General features: G+C 40.9%; 1 protein-coding gene across 1 annotated transcript in view; it reads right to left on the bottom strand.

Annotated features, from left to right (window-relative positions):
- The window catches only part of LOC139559790 (metabotropic glycine receptor-like), a 129,595-nt gene that overhangs the window by 30,001 nt on the left and 83,090 nt on the right, over positions 1-16,504 (bottom strand). The window contains exons 6-7 of the mRNA XM_071376145.1: positions 8,786-8,895; positions 501-739 (exon numbers count right to left, since the gene is read on the bottom strand). Of these exons, the coding sequence (XP_071232246.1) occupies positions 501-739; positions 8,786-8,895 (349 nt within the window). The remainder of the gene's footprint in view (positions 1-500; positions 740-8,785; positions 8,896-16,504) is intronic.

Below are 16,504 nucleotides of genomic sequence, written 5' to 3'. Positions count from 1 at the left end.
CAATGACTGTCCACTACACCCTCAGATTCTCTGGCACTGGTCTTTTAACTATCCCAAAGCCTAGGACCAAGAGGCATGGAGAGGCAGCCTTTAGTTACTATGCCCCCAGCCCTCTGGAATAGCCTGCCAGAGAACCTGAGGGGGGCTGAAACTGTGGACATATTTAAAAGAGATCTTAAAACACATCTCTTTAGCTTTCCTTTTCCTTAGGGTGCTTTTTAGTCGTTCAGTTCTTATTGTTATTCTTTTGTTTTTTATCCTCCTAAGTTTGTTGTGTAGTAAATATTTCAGTTTTCATTTTCATCGTTTTTTATCATTTATTTTCTGTGAAGCACATTGTGTTGCGTTCCATGTCTGAAATGTGCTGTATAAATAAAGCTTGATTTGATTTGATAATTTCAATCATTTTCTGGCTTTAACAATGTCATTTCAACCAGTTTGCCCACTTGGTTATTGACTAGGGGTATTAACAAGAGGTCCACACTTCCGTCACAACTCACCAATTGCCATCATGTAGTCCCAGCGGTCCAGCAGGCACATGCTGAACTGCAGCCCGTCGGGGGTGAGGCCCACATCGATGAGGGCCGACGTCCGGTCAGGTGTCTGACACACGGCCGAGGTCCAGGCCACCAGGAACCACAGCACCACCAGCAGGATGACCCCTAGCAGACGCAGCACCCGCCAGCTGGTGATGTAGGGCGTCCGCTGTGCCGTACGGGACAGGAACACCTTCAGCACCCTGGAGGAGAGAAGAGAGAGAAGAGTTGTTTCTGTTCCCACATCCCAGCAGGTTGTTTCTGTTCCCACATCCCAGCAGGTTGTTTCTGTTCCCACATCCCAGCAGGTTGTTTCTGTTCCCACATCCCAGCAGGTTGTTTCTGTTCCCACATCCCAGCAGGTTGTTTCTGTTCCCACATCCCAGCAGGTTGTTCCTGTTCCCACATCCCAGCAGGTTGTTTCTGTTCCCACATCCCAGCAGGTTGTTCCTGTTCCCACATCCCAGCAGGTTGTTTCTGTTCCCACATCCCAGCAGGCAACATGTGGCACTTGACGTCTAATAGTGTCATTTTAGGGTTTTATGGTTCTCCTTGAGAAGACGTCATATAACCAGATTACAACCAACTGGTGTCTGTTATAACCAGATTACAACCAATTGGTCTCTGTTATAACCAGATTACAACCAACTGGTGTCTGTTACAACCAGATTACAACCAACTGGTGTCTGTTATAATCAGATTACAACCAACTGGTGTCTGTTATAACCAGATTACAACCAACTGGTGTCTGTTATAACCATATTACAACCAACTGGTGTCTGTTACAACCAGATTACAACCAACTGGTGTCTGTTACAACCAGATTACAACCAACTGGTGTCTGTTATAACCAGATTACAACCAACTGGTCTCTGTTATAACCAGATTACAACCAACTGGTGTCTGTTATAACCAGATTACAACCAACTGGTGTCTGTTATAACCAGATTACAACCAACTGGTATCTGTTATAACCAGATTACAACCAACTGGTGTCTGTTATAACCAGATTACAACCAACTGGTGTCTGTTATAACCAGATTACAACCAACTGGTGTCTGTTATAACCAGATTACAACCAACTGGTCTCTGTTACAAACAGGTTGTTAGGCTCTAAATGAACCTAGTAAAAATCACGGACGATTAGTAAAGTTTAGACCAAGTTTATTCACCCCTTGGGGTGGCAGGTAGCCTACTGGTTAGAGCGTTGGACTTGTAACCGAAAGGTTGCAAGATCGAATCCCCGAGCTGACAAGGTAAAAATATGTCGTTCTGCCCCTGAGCAAGGCAGTTAACCCACTGTTCCTAGGTCGTTATTGAAAATAAGAATTTGTTCTTAACTGACTTGCCTGGTTAAATATAGATACATTTTTAAAAAACACAGCGGCATAAGACAAAGACATGGTTCCTATACATACCCCAATTTGGGCGGAGTCTCCTCCTTCTCTCTAAACATGACATCTTTACTAGGCAGGAAGTTAAAAGTGATGCGGGCAACAAACTGTTCCTTCTCCCTTAATGTGACCTGACCTCGACACCCTTCCTCACTAAACCACATCTCTCCACCATTATCAGTGCCTGCCAACATGTCATCGTCTTTCCCTCCACTCGGTACATTCCAAGCTTAATTGCCTCCACCATATACCTTCCTCCTACAGATACCCATTAACTTCTGGTGTAGACCCTAGACTATGGCACCGCTCATGTCTCTATTATAACTGATGATTAACAATATTTAAAGTTTAGAAATCCGAACCCATCAAGGTAAAGATATATTTTTCATGAAATTATCAAGACATCATTGGGAAACTACTGCTATTCATCCCTATCATTATTTATTCTACTGATTATGTAACTGACAGAAGCAACACTACTTTTACTGCAACCACTTTTTATCTTCTACCACTGCTATCATTCATTACACGGCAATATTCCTTCTACCACTGCTATCATTCATTACACTGCAATATTCCTTCTACCACTGCTATCATTCATTACACTGCAATATTCCTTCTACCACTGCTATCATTCATTACACTGCAATATTCCTTCTACCACTGCTATCATTCGTTACACTGCAATATTCCTTCTACCACTGCTATCATTCATTACACTGCAATATTCCTTCTACCACTGCTATCATTCGTTACACTGCATTATTACTTCTACCACTGTTAGAATTCATTACACTGCATTATTCCTTCTACCACTGCTATCATTCGTTACACTGCATTATTACTTCTACCACTGTTAGAATTCATTACACTGCATTCTTCCTTCTACCACTGCTATCATTCATTACACTGCAATATTAATTCTGCCACTGCTATCATTCATTACACTGCATTATTCCTTCTACCACTGCTGTCATTCATTACACTGCATTATTCCTTCTACCACTGTTAGAATTCATTACACTGCATTCTTCCTTCTACCACTGCTATCATTCATTACACTGCATTATTCCTTCTATCACTGCTATCATTCATTACACTGAATTATTCCTTCTACCACTGCTATCATTAATTACACTGCAGTATTCCTTCTGCCACTGCTATCATTCATTACACTGCATTATTCCTTCTACCACTGTTAGAATTCATTACACTGCATTATTCCTTCTACCACTGTTAGAATTCATTACACTGCATTATTCCTTCTACCACTGCTATCATTCATTACACTGCATTATTCCTTCTACCACTGCTATCATTCATTACACTGCATTATTCCTTCTACCACTGTTAGAATTCATTACACTGCATTATTCCTTCTACCACTGATATCATTCATTACACTGCATTATTCCTTCTACCACTGATATCATTCATTACACTGCATTATTCCTTCTACCACTGCCTGCATTCGTCAGTGTTACGGCTCCGTTAATACTTATCATATACTACTGCTGAAAGACCCTTGCAAGAGCCAGCAACAGTGTGTCCTCTGAAGTGTGGGATAGATTAGCATAGATATAAGGAGCTATTTCAACCTCTGGGGTCTCTGAGGGATAGACCATGATTGATCCTGCCTCATCTTTGATATCTGTGTGGGATTCTCCTATATTGAACTGACACTAAGGTTAGGTTTCAAGCCCATCACACCATGAGGAACTTAAATTGTAATTTTGTCAGGGGAAGTAGCAAGGCTGCCCTTTGGCCCCTTATTTTCTGCACTCACAAAACTATATTAACTGAAGTGGGAGTGGACAATACACACACACACACACACACACACACACACACACACACACACACACACACACACACACACACACACACACACACACACACACACACACACACACACACACACACACACACACACACACACACACACACACACACACACACACACACACACACACACAATTTCTTACACACACTTGATCAGATTGAGTTGTTTCGCTGCTGTGTCTGCGAAATGTAAAAAGGCCAACATGAAAGCCAAGTCATTTCCAGAAGAGAGTGGAGAGAACTCTATGCTACAGTAGGTAGCTCTGTGTGATTGAGAATGTAAAGTGCTACCTATGCCACTGTCCACTGACTACTAAGGAGCAAAATAGAACAATGGCAAACCAGGCCCAATTCTGAGAGGAACCTGTTTATTGGAGGGCACTCTACAGGGCAAACTCATTAAGGAGCATCATTGGGAAAAATCGTTGGGAGAAAAGACAGAAAGTTCTAGGCAGAACACTGCAGAAGTTATCTCATTTGGCCAAATCACATTTCATTTGTCACATGCCCTGAAAACAACTGGTGTAGACTTTACCGTGAAATTCTTGTTTTATACGAGCCCTTCCCAACAATAAAAATAAAACACTAACCCAAGAGTAATAATACAGAAGTATGGAATACAGAAGAGTGGAACTACAGTATAGTTGGAGCAATATACAGGGAGTACCAGATCAATGTGGAGCTATATACAGGGAGTACCAGATCAATGTGGAGCTATATACAGGGGGTACCAGTACCAGATCAATGTGGAGCTATATACAGGGAGTACCAGATCAATGTGGAGCTATATACAGGGGGTACCAGTACCAGATCAATGTGGAGCTATATACAGGAAGTACCAGTACCAGATCAATGTGGAGCTATATACAGGGGGTACCAGTACCAGATCAATGTGGAGCTATATACAGGGAGTACCAGATCAATGTGGAGCTATATACAGGGAGTAACAGATCAATGTGGAGCTATATCCAGGGAGTACCAGTACCAGATCAATGTGGAGCTATATACAGGGAGTACCAGATCAATGTGGGGCTATATACAGGGAGTACCAGTACCAGATCAATGAGAAGCTATATACAGGGGGTACCAGTACCAGATCAATGTGGAGCTATATACAGGGGGTACCAGTACCAGATCAATGTGGAGCTATATACAGGGAGTACCAGATCAATGTGGAGCTATATACAGGGGGGTACCAGTACCAGATCAATGTGGAGCTATATACAGGGAGTATCAGATCAATGTGGAGCTATATACAGGGAGTACCAGATCAATGTGGAGCTATATACAGGGAATACCAGTACCAGATCAATGTGGAGCTATATACAGGGGGGTACCAGTACCAGATCAATGTGGAGCTATATACAGGCGGTACCAGTACCAGAACAATGTGGAGCTACACACAGTACCAGTCAAAAGTTTACACACCTACTCATTCAAGGGTTTTTCTTTATTTGTACTATCTTCTACATTGTAGAATAATAGTTAAGACATCAAAACTATGAAATAACACATATGGAATCATGTAGTAACCAAAAAAAGTGTTAAAAAAACTCTTGGCATTCTCTCAACCAGCTTCATGAGGTAGTCACCTGGAATGCATTTCAATTAACAGGTGTGCCTTGTTAAAAGTTAATTTGTGGAATTTCTTTCCTTCTTAATGCGTTTGAGCCAATTAGTTGTGTTGTGACAAGGTAGGGGTGGTATACAGAAGATAGCCCTATTTGGTAAAATACCAAGTCCATATTATGGCAAGAACAGCTCAAATAAGCAAAGATAAATGACAGTCCATCATTACTTTAAGACATGAATGTCAGTCAATGCGGAAAATTTGTTTATTTAAGTGCAGTCGCAAAAACCATCAAGCGCTATGATGAAACTGGCTTTCATGAGGACCGCCACAGGAAAGGAAGACCCAGAGTTACCTCTGCTGCAGAGGATAAATTCATTAGAGTTACCAGCCTCAGAAATGGGCAATTAACTGCACCTCAGATTGTAGCCCAAATAAACGCTTGACAGAGATCAAGTAACAGACACATCTCAACATTAACTGTTCAGATGAGACTGTGTGAATCAGGCCTTCATAGTCGAATTTCTGCAAAGAAACCACTACCAAAGGACACCAATAATAAGAAGAGACTTGCTTAGGCCAAGAAACACAACCAATGGACATTAGACCAGTGGACATCTGTCCTTTGGTCTGATGAGTCCAAATGTGACATTTTTGGTTCCAACCGCTGTATCCTTGTGAGATGCAGAGTAGGTGAATGGATGATGTCCAAGTAACCGGCACTGTACTGCACCGCCGCAGCTCTGCGTTGTGTGTGATTGATTGAGACTTCGGAGATCAGGTTGTAATAATGAATCAGAATTCACTCTCTGCATCCAAAAGAAAAGACAAAACATTTGTTGAGCACAAATATGTTCTGCGAATCGTCGCCTCTTTCTACAACAGACACACAACAGTGGACTGGGATCAGTCGTGGAGCAAGGCATCGTTCACACATACAGTATCTTAGCTAGCTAGTAACCACATGTTGAATTCAAAATGTTAATATCATCCTAAAAATTACGAATACAATTGCATCTTAACAATACAATCCACTTATGAGTAACCTCTAAATATACAACATTATTCATGAACAAAACATTGTAGGTAGGACTTTGTGCTTACAGGAATCACACTTTTCTGAAAACAACAGAAAAAGCGTGCCTACCTCTCATAGTGCATCAAAATTATTTGAGCACGAGCACGCAGGGCAAAACGTAAGTACACACTCCCCTACTCCCAGGTTGCAGGGCAAAACATAAGTACACACTCCCCTACTCCCAGGATGCAGGGCAACACGTAAGTACACACTCCCCTACTCCCAGGTTGCAGGGCAAAACGTAAGTACACACTCCCCTACTCCCAGGTTGCAGGGCAAAACGTAAGTACACACTCCCCTACTCCCAGGTTGCAGGGCAAAACGTAAGTACACACTCCCCTACTCCCAGGTTGCAGGGCAAAACATAAGTACACACTCCCCTACTCCCAGGATGCAGGGCAACACGTAAGTACACACTCCCCTACTCCCAGGTTGCAGGGCAAAACGTAAGTACACACTCCCCTACTCCCAGGTTGCAGGGCAAAACGTAAGTACACACTCCCCTACTCCCAGGTTGCAGGGCAAAACGTAAGTACACACTCCCCTACTCCCAGGTTGCAGGGCAAAACGTAAGTAAACACTACTCTATTCCCAGGTTGCAGGGCAAAACGTAAGTACACACTCCCCTACTCCCAGGTTGCAGGGCAAAACGTAAGTACACACTCCCCTACTCCCAGGTTGCAGGGCAAAACGTAAGTACACACTCCCCTACTCCCAGGTTGCAGGGCAAAACATAAGTACACACTCCCCTACTCCCAGGGTGCAGGGCAACACGTAAGTACACACTCCCCTACTCCCAGGTTGCAGGGCAAAACGTAAGTACACACTCCCCTACTCCCAGGTTACAGGGCAAAACGTAAGTACACACTCCCCTACTCCCAGGTTGCAGGGCAAAACGTAAGTACACACTCCCCTACTCCCAGGTTGCAGGGCAAAACGTAAGTAAACACTACTCTATTCCCAGGTTGCAGGGCAAAACGTAAGTAAACACTACTCTATTCCCAGGATGCAGGGCAAAACGTAAGTAAACACTACTCTACTCCCAGGTTGCAGGGCAAAACGTAAGTACACACTCCCCTACTCCCAGGTTGCAGGGCAAAACGTAAGTAAACACTACTTTATTCCCAGGATGCAGGGTAAAACGTAAGTAAACACTACTCTATTCCCAGGTTACAGGGCAAAACGTAAGTAAACACTACTCTATTCCCAGGATGCAATGCAAAATGTAAGTAAACACTACTCTATTCCCAGGATGCAGGGCAAAACGTAAGTAAACACTACTCTATTCCCAGGATGCAGGGATGCATAATTACACATCAACATTCTATATTAATATATGAACCTGGTGAAATTCACAATGTATTTTAACAACTGTTACATCAGCATGTGTGGTTCCCACCGTGAAGCATGGAGGAGTAGGTGTGGGGGTGCTTTGCTGGTGACACTGTCTATAAAGGCACACTTAACCAGCATGGCTACCACAGCATTCTGCAGCGATTCGCCATCCCATCTGGTTTGCGCTTAGTGGGACTATCATTTGTTTTTCAATAGGACAATGACCCAAAACACACCTCCAGGCTGTGTAAAGGCTATTTGACCACAAAGGAGAGTAATGGAGTGCTGCATCAGATGACCTGGCCTCCACGATCACCCGACCTCAACCCAACTGAGATGGTTTGGAATGAGTTGGACCGCAGAGTGAAGGAAAAGAAGCCAAAAAGTGTTCAGCATATGTGGGAACTCCTTCAAGACTGATCGATAAGCATTCCAGGTGACTACCTCTTGAAGCCGGTTGAGAGAATGCCAAGAGTGTGCGAAGGTGTCATCAAGGCAAAGGGTGGCTACTTTGAAGAATCTCAAATCTCAAATATATTTTGATTAGTTTATTTTGTATTATTTTTTTTATTTAACCTTTATTAACTAGGCAAGCCAGTTAAGAACAAATTCTTACTTACAATGATGGCCTACCAAACACCACTTTTCTTGGTTACTACATGATTCCATATGTGTTATTTCATAGTTTTGACATCTTCACTATTATTTTAAAATATAGAAAATCCAAACTACTGTATATACATGGAGTACCAGTACCAGAACAATGTAGAGCTATATACAGGGAGTACCAGTACCAGAACAATGTAGAGCTATATACAGGGAGTACCAGTACCATATTATGGGATTGATTTCTGCATGATACAGCTTGGGTATATTCACTAGGAACCAAACAGGCCGAAACAGAGAGGAACCTACCCGAATATGCAGTTTCAAAACGTTTACCACGGTGCAAAACATTTTGCATACGGCATGTACTAATGAATATACCCCATGTGAAAGACCTGTACTAGAAAGTAGACCTGTAGCAAACCTGTAAAGCTTCAGGATCACTGTTCCGTAGGCTGTGGCAAAGCCCAGGAGACGCACCCATCTCAGGAGGATACAGCGCAACACGCTGGGGCTGAAGTACAGTATCATCACCTAAACAGAAGGGGAGATCCACATTACTCTCATTATACTCTACTTCCCTTCTTTCTTTCTTTTTACAGAAGTAGTCCTACTTCTTTAGTAATGTTCCTGTTTATTAGACAGGGTAGTGAAACAGGAGCTGTTTATTAGACAGGGTAGTGAAACAGGAGCTGTTTATTAGACAGGGTAGTGAAACAGGAGCTGTTTATTAGACAGGCTAGTGAAACAGGAGCTGTTAATTAGACAGGGTAGTGAAACAGGAGCTGTTAATTAGACAGGGTAGTGAAACAGGAGCTGTTTATTAGACAGGGTAGTAAAACAGGAGCTGTTTATTAGACAGGGTAGTGAAACAGGAGCTGTTAATTAGACAGGGTAGTGAAACAGGAGCTGTTAATTAGACAGGGTAGTGAAACAGGAGCTGTTTATTAGACAGGGTAGTGAAACAGGAGCTGTTTATTAGACGAGTAGTGAAACAGGAGCTGTTTATTAGACAGGGTAGTGAAACAGGAGAGAGTGTAGTCCCGTGTAGCTCAGTTGGTAGAGCATGGCAGTTGCAAGGCAAGGGTTGTGGGTTTGATTCCATGGGGGAACAGTAGAATAGTAAGTATTATGTATGTATGTACTCACTATTAGATAAAAGAGTCTGCTAAATATCTAAAATGTAAACGCTAGAGCAGTGGGTTGGATTCAAACCCATGCTCACAGCGGTGCATAGTAAATGTGATCCGGAGGCTGGACCACCCTAGGCCACTACATTATAACCGTAGGTTTATGTGACAGGGAAAACGCACATTTAATCAAGTTTTTTTGTGAAGGTGCCAGATTTTGTGCCAGACAGCTAATTTTCAACTGTAGTCTCTCCCTAGGCAGATAGAACTAAACATCACTGAGGCATCGGGCGCCCCCATTTCTCTTTCTGCCTTGCTGACAAAACTTCAGCTTTTGTTAATAGTTGGATGGAGGCACCAGGTCATGCATGGTGAACTGAACCAAGGGTAACACGTATTTGCTTTCAGCTTCTGTATGTTTACATACTTATTTCATTATATATTCCAGCAGCTGCAGAATCACAAATATCACATCTCACATGACTAAAATAGATTTGTGTTATAAACCCCATACTGAATATGCAATGTATTGTGACAATTTGAACTGTTTGGGTTTAACCCTCACGACGGAGAACCTTGTATTGTGAATTCAACCGCTATGAAATATGAACCATGTAACTAGTATGTCAACCATGTAACTAGTATGTCAACCATTCAACTAGTATGTCAACCATTCAACTAGTATGTTAACCATTCAACTAGTATGTCAACCATGTAACTAGTATGTCAACCATCCAACTAGTATGTCAACCATGTAACTAGTATGTCAACCATCCAACTAGTATGTCAACCATGTAACTAGTATGTCAACCATTCAACTAGTATGTCAACCATTCAACTAGTATGTTAACCATGCAACTAGTATGTCAACCATGTAACTAGTATGTCAACCATTCAACTAGTATGTCAACCAGGCAACTAGTATGTCAACCAGGCAACTAGTATGTTAACCATGTAACTAGTATGTCAACCATGTAACTAGTATGTCAACCATTCAACTAGTATGTTAACCATGCAACTAGTATGTCAACCATGTAACTAGTATGTCAACCATGCAACTAGTATGTCAACCAGGCAACTAGTATGTCAACCACACAACTAGTATGTTAACCATGTAACTAGTATGTCAACCATGTAACTAGTATGTCGACCATGTAACTAGTATGTCAACCATTCAACTAGTATGTCAACCATTCAACTAGTATGTCAACCATTCAACTAGTATGTTAACCATTCAACTAGTATGTCAACCATGTAACTAGTATGTCAACCATTCAACTAGTATGTCAACCATTCAACAAGTATGTTAACCATTCAACTAGTATGTCAACCATGTAACTAGTATGTCAACCATTAAACTAGTATGTCAACCATTCAACTAGTATGTTAACCATTCAACTAGTATGTCAACCATGTAACTAGTATGTCAACCATCCAACTAGTATGTCAACCATGTAACTAGTATGTCAACCATTCAACTAGTATGTCAACCATTCAACTAGTATGTTAACCATGCAACTAGTATGTCAACCCTGTAACTAGTATGTCAACCATTCAACTAGTATGTCAACCAGGCAACTAGTATGTCAACCAGGCAACTAGTATGTTAACCATGTAACTAGTATGTCAACCATGTAACTAGTATGTCAACCATTCAACTAGTATGTCAACCATTCAACTAGTATGTTAACCATGCAACTAGTATGTCAACCATGTAACTAGTATGTCAACCAGGCAACTAGTATGTCAACCAGGCAACTAGTATGTCAACCACACAACTAGTATGTTAACCATGTAACTAGTATGTCAACCATGTAACTAGTATGTCGACCATGTAACTAGTATGTCAACCATTCAACTAGTATGTCAACCATGTAACTAGTATGTTAACCATGTAACTAGTATGTTAACCATGCAACTAGTATGTCAACCATTCAACTAGTATGTCAACCATTCAACTAGTATGTTAACCATTCAACTAGTATGTCAACCATGTAACTAGTATGTCAACCATTCAACTAGTATGTCAACCATTCAACTAGTATGTTAACCATTCAACTAGTATGTCAACCATGTAACTAGTATGTCAACCATCCAACTAGTATGTCAACCATGTAACTAGTATGTCAACCATTCAACTAGTATGTCAACCATTCAACTAGTATGTTAACCATGCAACTAGTATGTCAACCCTGTAACTAGTATGTCAACCATTCAACTAGTATGTCAACCAGGCAACTAGTATGTCAACCAGGCAACTAGTATGTTAACCATGTAACTAGTATGTCAACCATGTAACTAGTATGTCAACCATTCAACTAGTATGTCAACCATTCAACTAGTATGTTAACCATGCAACTAGTATGTCAACCATGTAACTAGTATGTCAACCAGGCAACTAGTATGTCAACCAGGCAACTAGTATGTCAACCACACAACTAGTATGTTAACCATGTAACTAGTATGTCAACCATGTAACTAGTATGTCGACCATGTAACTAGTATGTCAACCATTCAACTAGTATGTCAACCATGTAACTAGTATGTTAACCATGTAACTAGTATGTTAACCATGCAACTAGTATGTCAACCATTCAACTAGTATGTCAACCATGCAACTAGTATGTTAACCATGCAACTAGTATGTCAACCATTCAACTAGTATGTCAACCATTTAACTAGTATGTTAACCATGTAACTAGTATGTCAACCAGGCAACTAGTATGTCAACCATTCAACTAGTATGTCAACCATGTAACTAGTATGTCAACCATTCAACTAGTATGTCAACCATTCAACTAGTTTGTCAACCATTCAACTAGTATGTCAACCATTCAACTAGTTTGTCAACCATTCAACTAGTATGTTAACCATGCAACTAGTATGTCAACCATTCAACTAATATGTCAACCATTCAACTAGTTTGTCAACCATTCAACTAGTATGTCAACCATGTAACTAGTATGTCAACCATGTAACTAGTATGTCAACCAGGCAACTAGTATGTCAACCATTCAACTAGTATGTCAGCCATTCAACTAGTATGTCAACCATGTAACTAGTATGTCAACCACGCAACTAGTATGTCAACCATTCAACTAGTATGTTAACCATTTAACTAGTATGTCAACCATGTAACTAGTATGTCAACCACGCAACTAGTATGTCAACCATTCAACTAGTATGTTAACCATTTAACTAGTATGTCAACCATGTAACTAGTATGTCAACCATTCAACTAGTATGTCAACCATTCAACTAGTATGTTAACCATTCAACTAGTATGTCAACCATGTAACTAGTATGTCAACCATTCAACTAGTATGTCAACCATTCAACTAGTATGTTAACCATTCAACTAGTATGTCAACCATGTAACTAGTATGTCAACCATCCAACTAGTATGTCAACCATGTAACTAGTATGTCAACCATTCAACTAGTATGTCAACCATTCAACTAGTATGTTAACCATGCAACTAGTATGTCAACCATGTAACTAGTATGTCAACCATTCAACTCGTATGTCAACCAGGCAACTAGTATGTCAACCAGGCAACTAGTATGTTAACCATGTAACTAGTATGTCAACCATGTAACTAGTATGTCAACCATTCAACTAGTATGTCAACCATTCAACTAGTATGTTAACCATGCAACTAGTATGTCAACCATGTAACTAGTATGTCAACCACACAACTAGTATGTCAACCAGGCAACTAGTATGTCAACCACACAACTAGTATGTTAACCATGTAACTAGTATGTCAACCATGTAACTAGTATGTCGACCATGTAACTAGTATGTCAACCATTCAACTAGTATGTCAACCATGTAACTAGTATGTTAACCATGTAACTAGTATGTTAACCATGCAACTAGTATGTCAACCATTCAACTAGTATGTCAACCATGCAACTAGTATGTTAACCATGCAACTAGTATGTCAACCATTCAACTAGTATGTCAACCATTCAACTAGTATGTTAACCATGTAACTAGTATGTCAACCAGGCAACTAGTATGTCAACCATTCAACTAGTATGTCAACCATGTAACTAGTATGTCAACCATTCAACTAGTATGTCAACCATTCAACTAGTTTGTCAACCATTCAACTAGTATGTCAACCATTCAACTAGTTTGTCAACCATTCAACTAGTATGTTAACCATGCAACTAGTATGTCAACCATTCAACTAATATGTCAACCATTCAACTAGTTTGTCAACCATTCAACTAGTATGTCAACCATGTAACTAGTATGTCAACCAGGCAACTAGTATGTCAACCATTCAACTAGTATGTCAACCATTCAACTAGTATGTCAACCATGTAACTAGTATGTCAACCATGTAACTAGTATGTCAACCAGGCAACTAGTATGTCAACCATTCAACTAGTATGTCAGCCATTCAACTAGTATGTCAACCATGTAACTAGTATGTCAACCACGCAACTAGTATGTCAACCATTCAACTAGTATGTCAACCATGTAACTAGTATGTCAACCATGTAACTAGTATGTCAACCATTCAACTAGTATGTCAACCATTCAACTAGTATGTCAACCATTCAACTAGTATGTCAACCATGTAACTAGTATGTCAACCATCCAACTAGTATGTCAACCATTCAACTAGTTTGTCAACCATTCAACTAGTATGTCAACCATGTAACTAGTATGTCAACCATGTAACTAGTATGTCAACCATGCAACTAGTATGTCAACCATGCAACTAGTATGTCAACCATTCAACAAGTTTGTCAACCATTCAACTAGTATGTCAACCATTCAACTAGTATGTCAACCATGTAACTAGTATGTTAACCATGTAACTAGTATGTTAACCATGTAACTAGTATGTCAACCATTCAACTAGTTTGTCAACCACGCAACTAGTATGTCAACCATTCAACTAGTATGTCAACCATGTAACTAGTATGTTAACCATGTAACTAGTATGTCGACCATGTAACTAGTATGTCGACCATGTAACTAGTATGTCAACCATGTAACTTGTATGCCAACCATGCCAGGGCTAGTCTACATATTCGAGAATCCTCAAGTTGAGCTGTTGTCCCAGCTCCACAGACTAAACTGCTTTGCTTTCAGCAAAACAACAACAAAAAAAAAATGGACTTGGACTATTCTACGATACTCACAACCTATCCTTGAAAAAAAATGTGATGGCCTTTCCAAAACTTGGGGGGCCAAATAAAACCACCCGTGGGCCAAATTCGTCCCGCTAGCAGCCAGTTGGGGAACCCTGATCTACGGTATACCTTGCAATTTATCCACTTCCAAGTCCCATGGTGCACTGTGGCAGTTTGAGAGATGGCAAGTATCCTCTATAATTAAGCAGAGCGACAGACACCTATCCCATGTGGCGAGACGACAGAACATCTGTCGCTGATCGGCAACCAGCCCAGTTAAAATCGCAAACAGGGGAAATGTCTCTCCCTGGATGGGATGAAACAATGGCTCAGTGCCAAGCAATGCATGAAGCACATATCACACTTCCATTGATATGAGAGGAGGAATTCAGAATTCACTGGGAGAAAATGTTGGTGATACTTTCGCTGAAGGGTACCTGCGTAAGGACTTCATAACACATTAGTACCCCATACATACCACATTCATAAGCTGTACATGAACACACTTTCATGATGATATGAGAGAGACAGTTTTTTAATGGTGGGGGGTTGGAAAAGCTTGGTAAAACTTAACTTGAAGGGTACCTGCATAAGGACTTCATATCACATTAATAAGCAATACCTAGGCCATTCATAAGCAGTACATAGGCCATTCATAAGCCATACATAAGCCATTTATAAGACAACCATAGGAAATTCATAAGCCATACCTAGGCTATTCATAAGCCATACATGGGCCATTCATGAGCCATACCTAGGCCATTCATAAGCAGTACATAGGCCATTCATAAGCCATACATAAGCCATTTATAAGCCAACCATAGGAAATTCATAAGCCATACATAGGCCATTCATAAGCAGCACAGGCTTTTCATAGATGCAACAACAGAAGTTGCCTGCATTCTTAATCCTCTACCCAAAGTGTGTTAGATCAAACACGGTTAATAGGAAATGTGCGCAAAGCTTTGAGTCACTCGTTTCTCATCTCGCAGAGACAGATCACGCGTCTCTCATCTCGCAGAGTCAGGTGTGATAGCCGAATAGGTACACCCACAGTCTAGGGATTTAAATACGCAGTGTATGAGAGATCCACAGTTACGACTAGTATGACCTAACTGCAGCCACTTGTCATGGCTCATGGCCAGAAGCAAAGAAAGCAGCCCAAGACCGGTAGCTTTGGAGACATTTAGTTAGTTGATTTTTTCCTCCAGGAACCAAGAAGTAAGTAAGTATGGTAAGTAAACCCTAATTGTCCAAGATGCATTTGCATGTAATACTATGCATATATTTTCAGAATGGACTGTCAGTTTTCCTCCCATGAAAAACAAGGTTCCCGTTCATCATGCATCATGACTGTAGATGTGTTGGACTGTGGATGTGACAGGAAAAAGGTATGAGTCTAACTCCTGTATACCATACTGCCATTTTGGTGTCCTTCAAAGTAACATACATGTATTTTCCATCATGTAGTATCTGGGGGCTAGAGAGGTGAACGTTTTGATTTTGATTGAGGAGCGAAACATTTGGGAAGTGTCCTAAGTGTACCACACACACACGCACACACACACGAGCAAACACACACACACACACACACACACACACACACACACACACACACACACACACACACACACACACACACACACACACACACACACACACACACACACACACACACACACACACACACACACACACACACACACAATTTCTTACACACACTTGATCAGATTGAGTTGTTTCGCTGCTGTGTCTGCGAAATGTAAAAAGGCCAACATGAAAGCCAAGTCATTTCCAGAAGAGAGTGGAGAGAACTCTATGCTACAGTAGGTAGCTCTGTGTGATTGAGAATGTAAA

This window comes from Salvelinus alpinus, chromosome 30 (assembly GCF_045679555.1).
Source record: "Salvelinus alpinus chromosome 30, SLU_Salpinus.1, whole genome shotgun sequence".
NCBI classification, from domain to species: domain Eukaryota; kingdom Metazoa; phylum Chordata; class Actinopteri; order Salmoniformes; family Salmonidae; genus Salvelinus; species Salvelinus alpinus.
The sequence above is the reverse complement of the archived record's forward strand: the minus strand, read 5'-3'. Positions and strand labels throughout refer to the sequence as shown.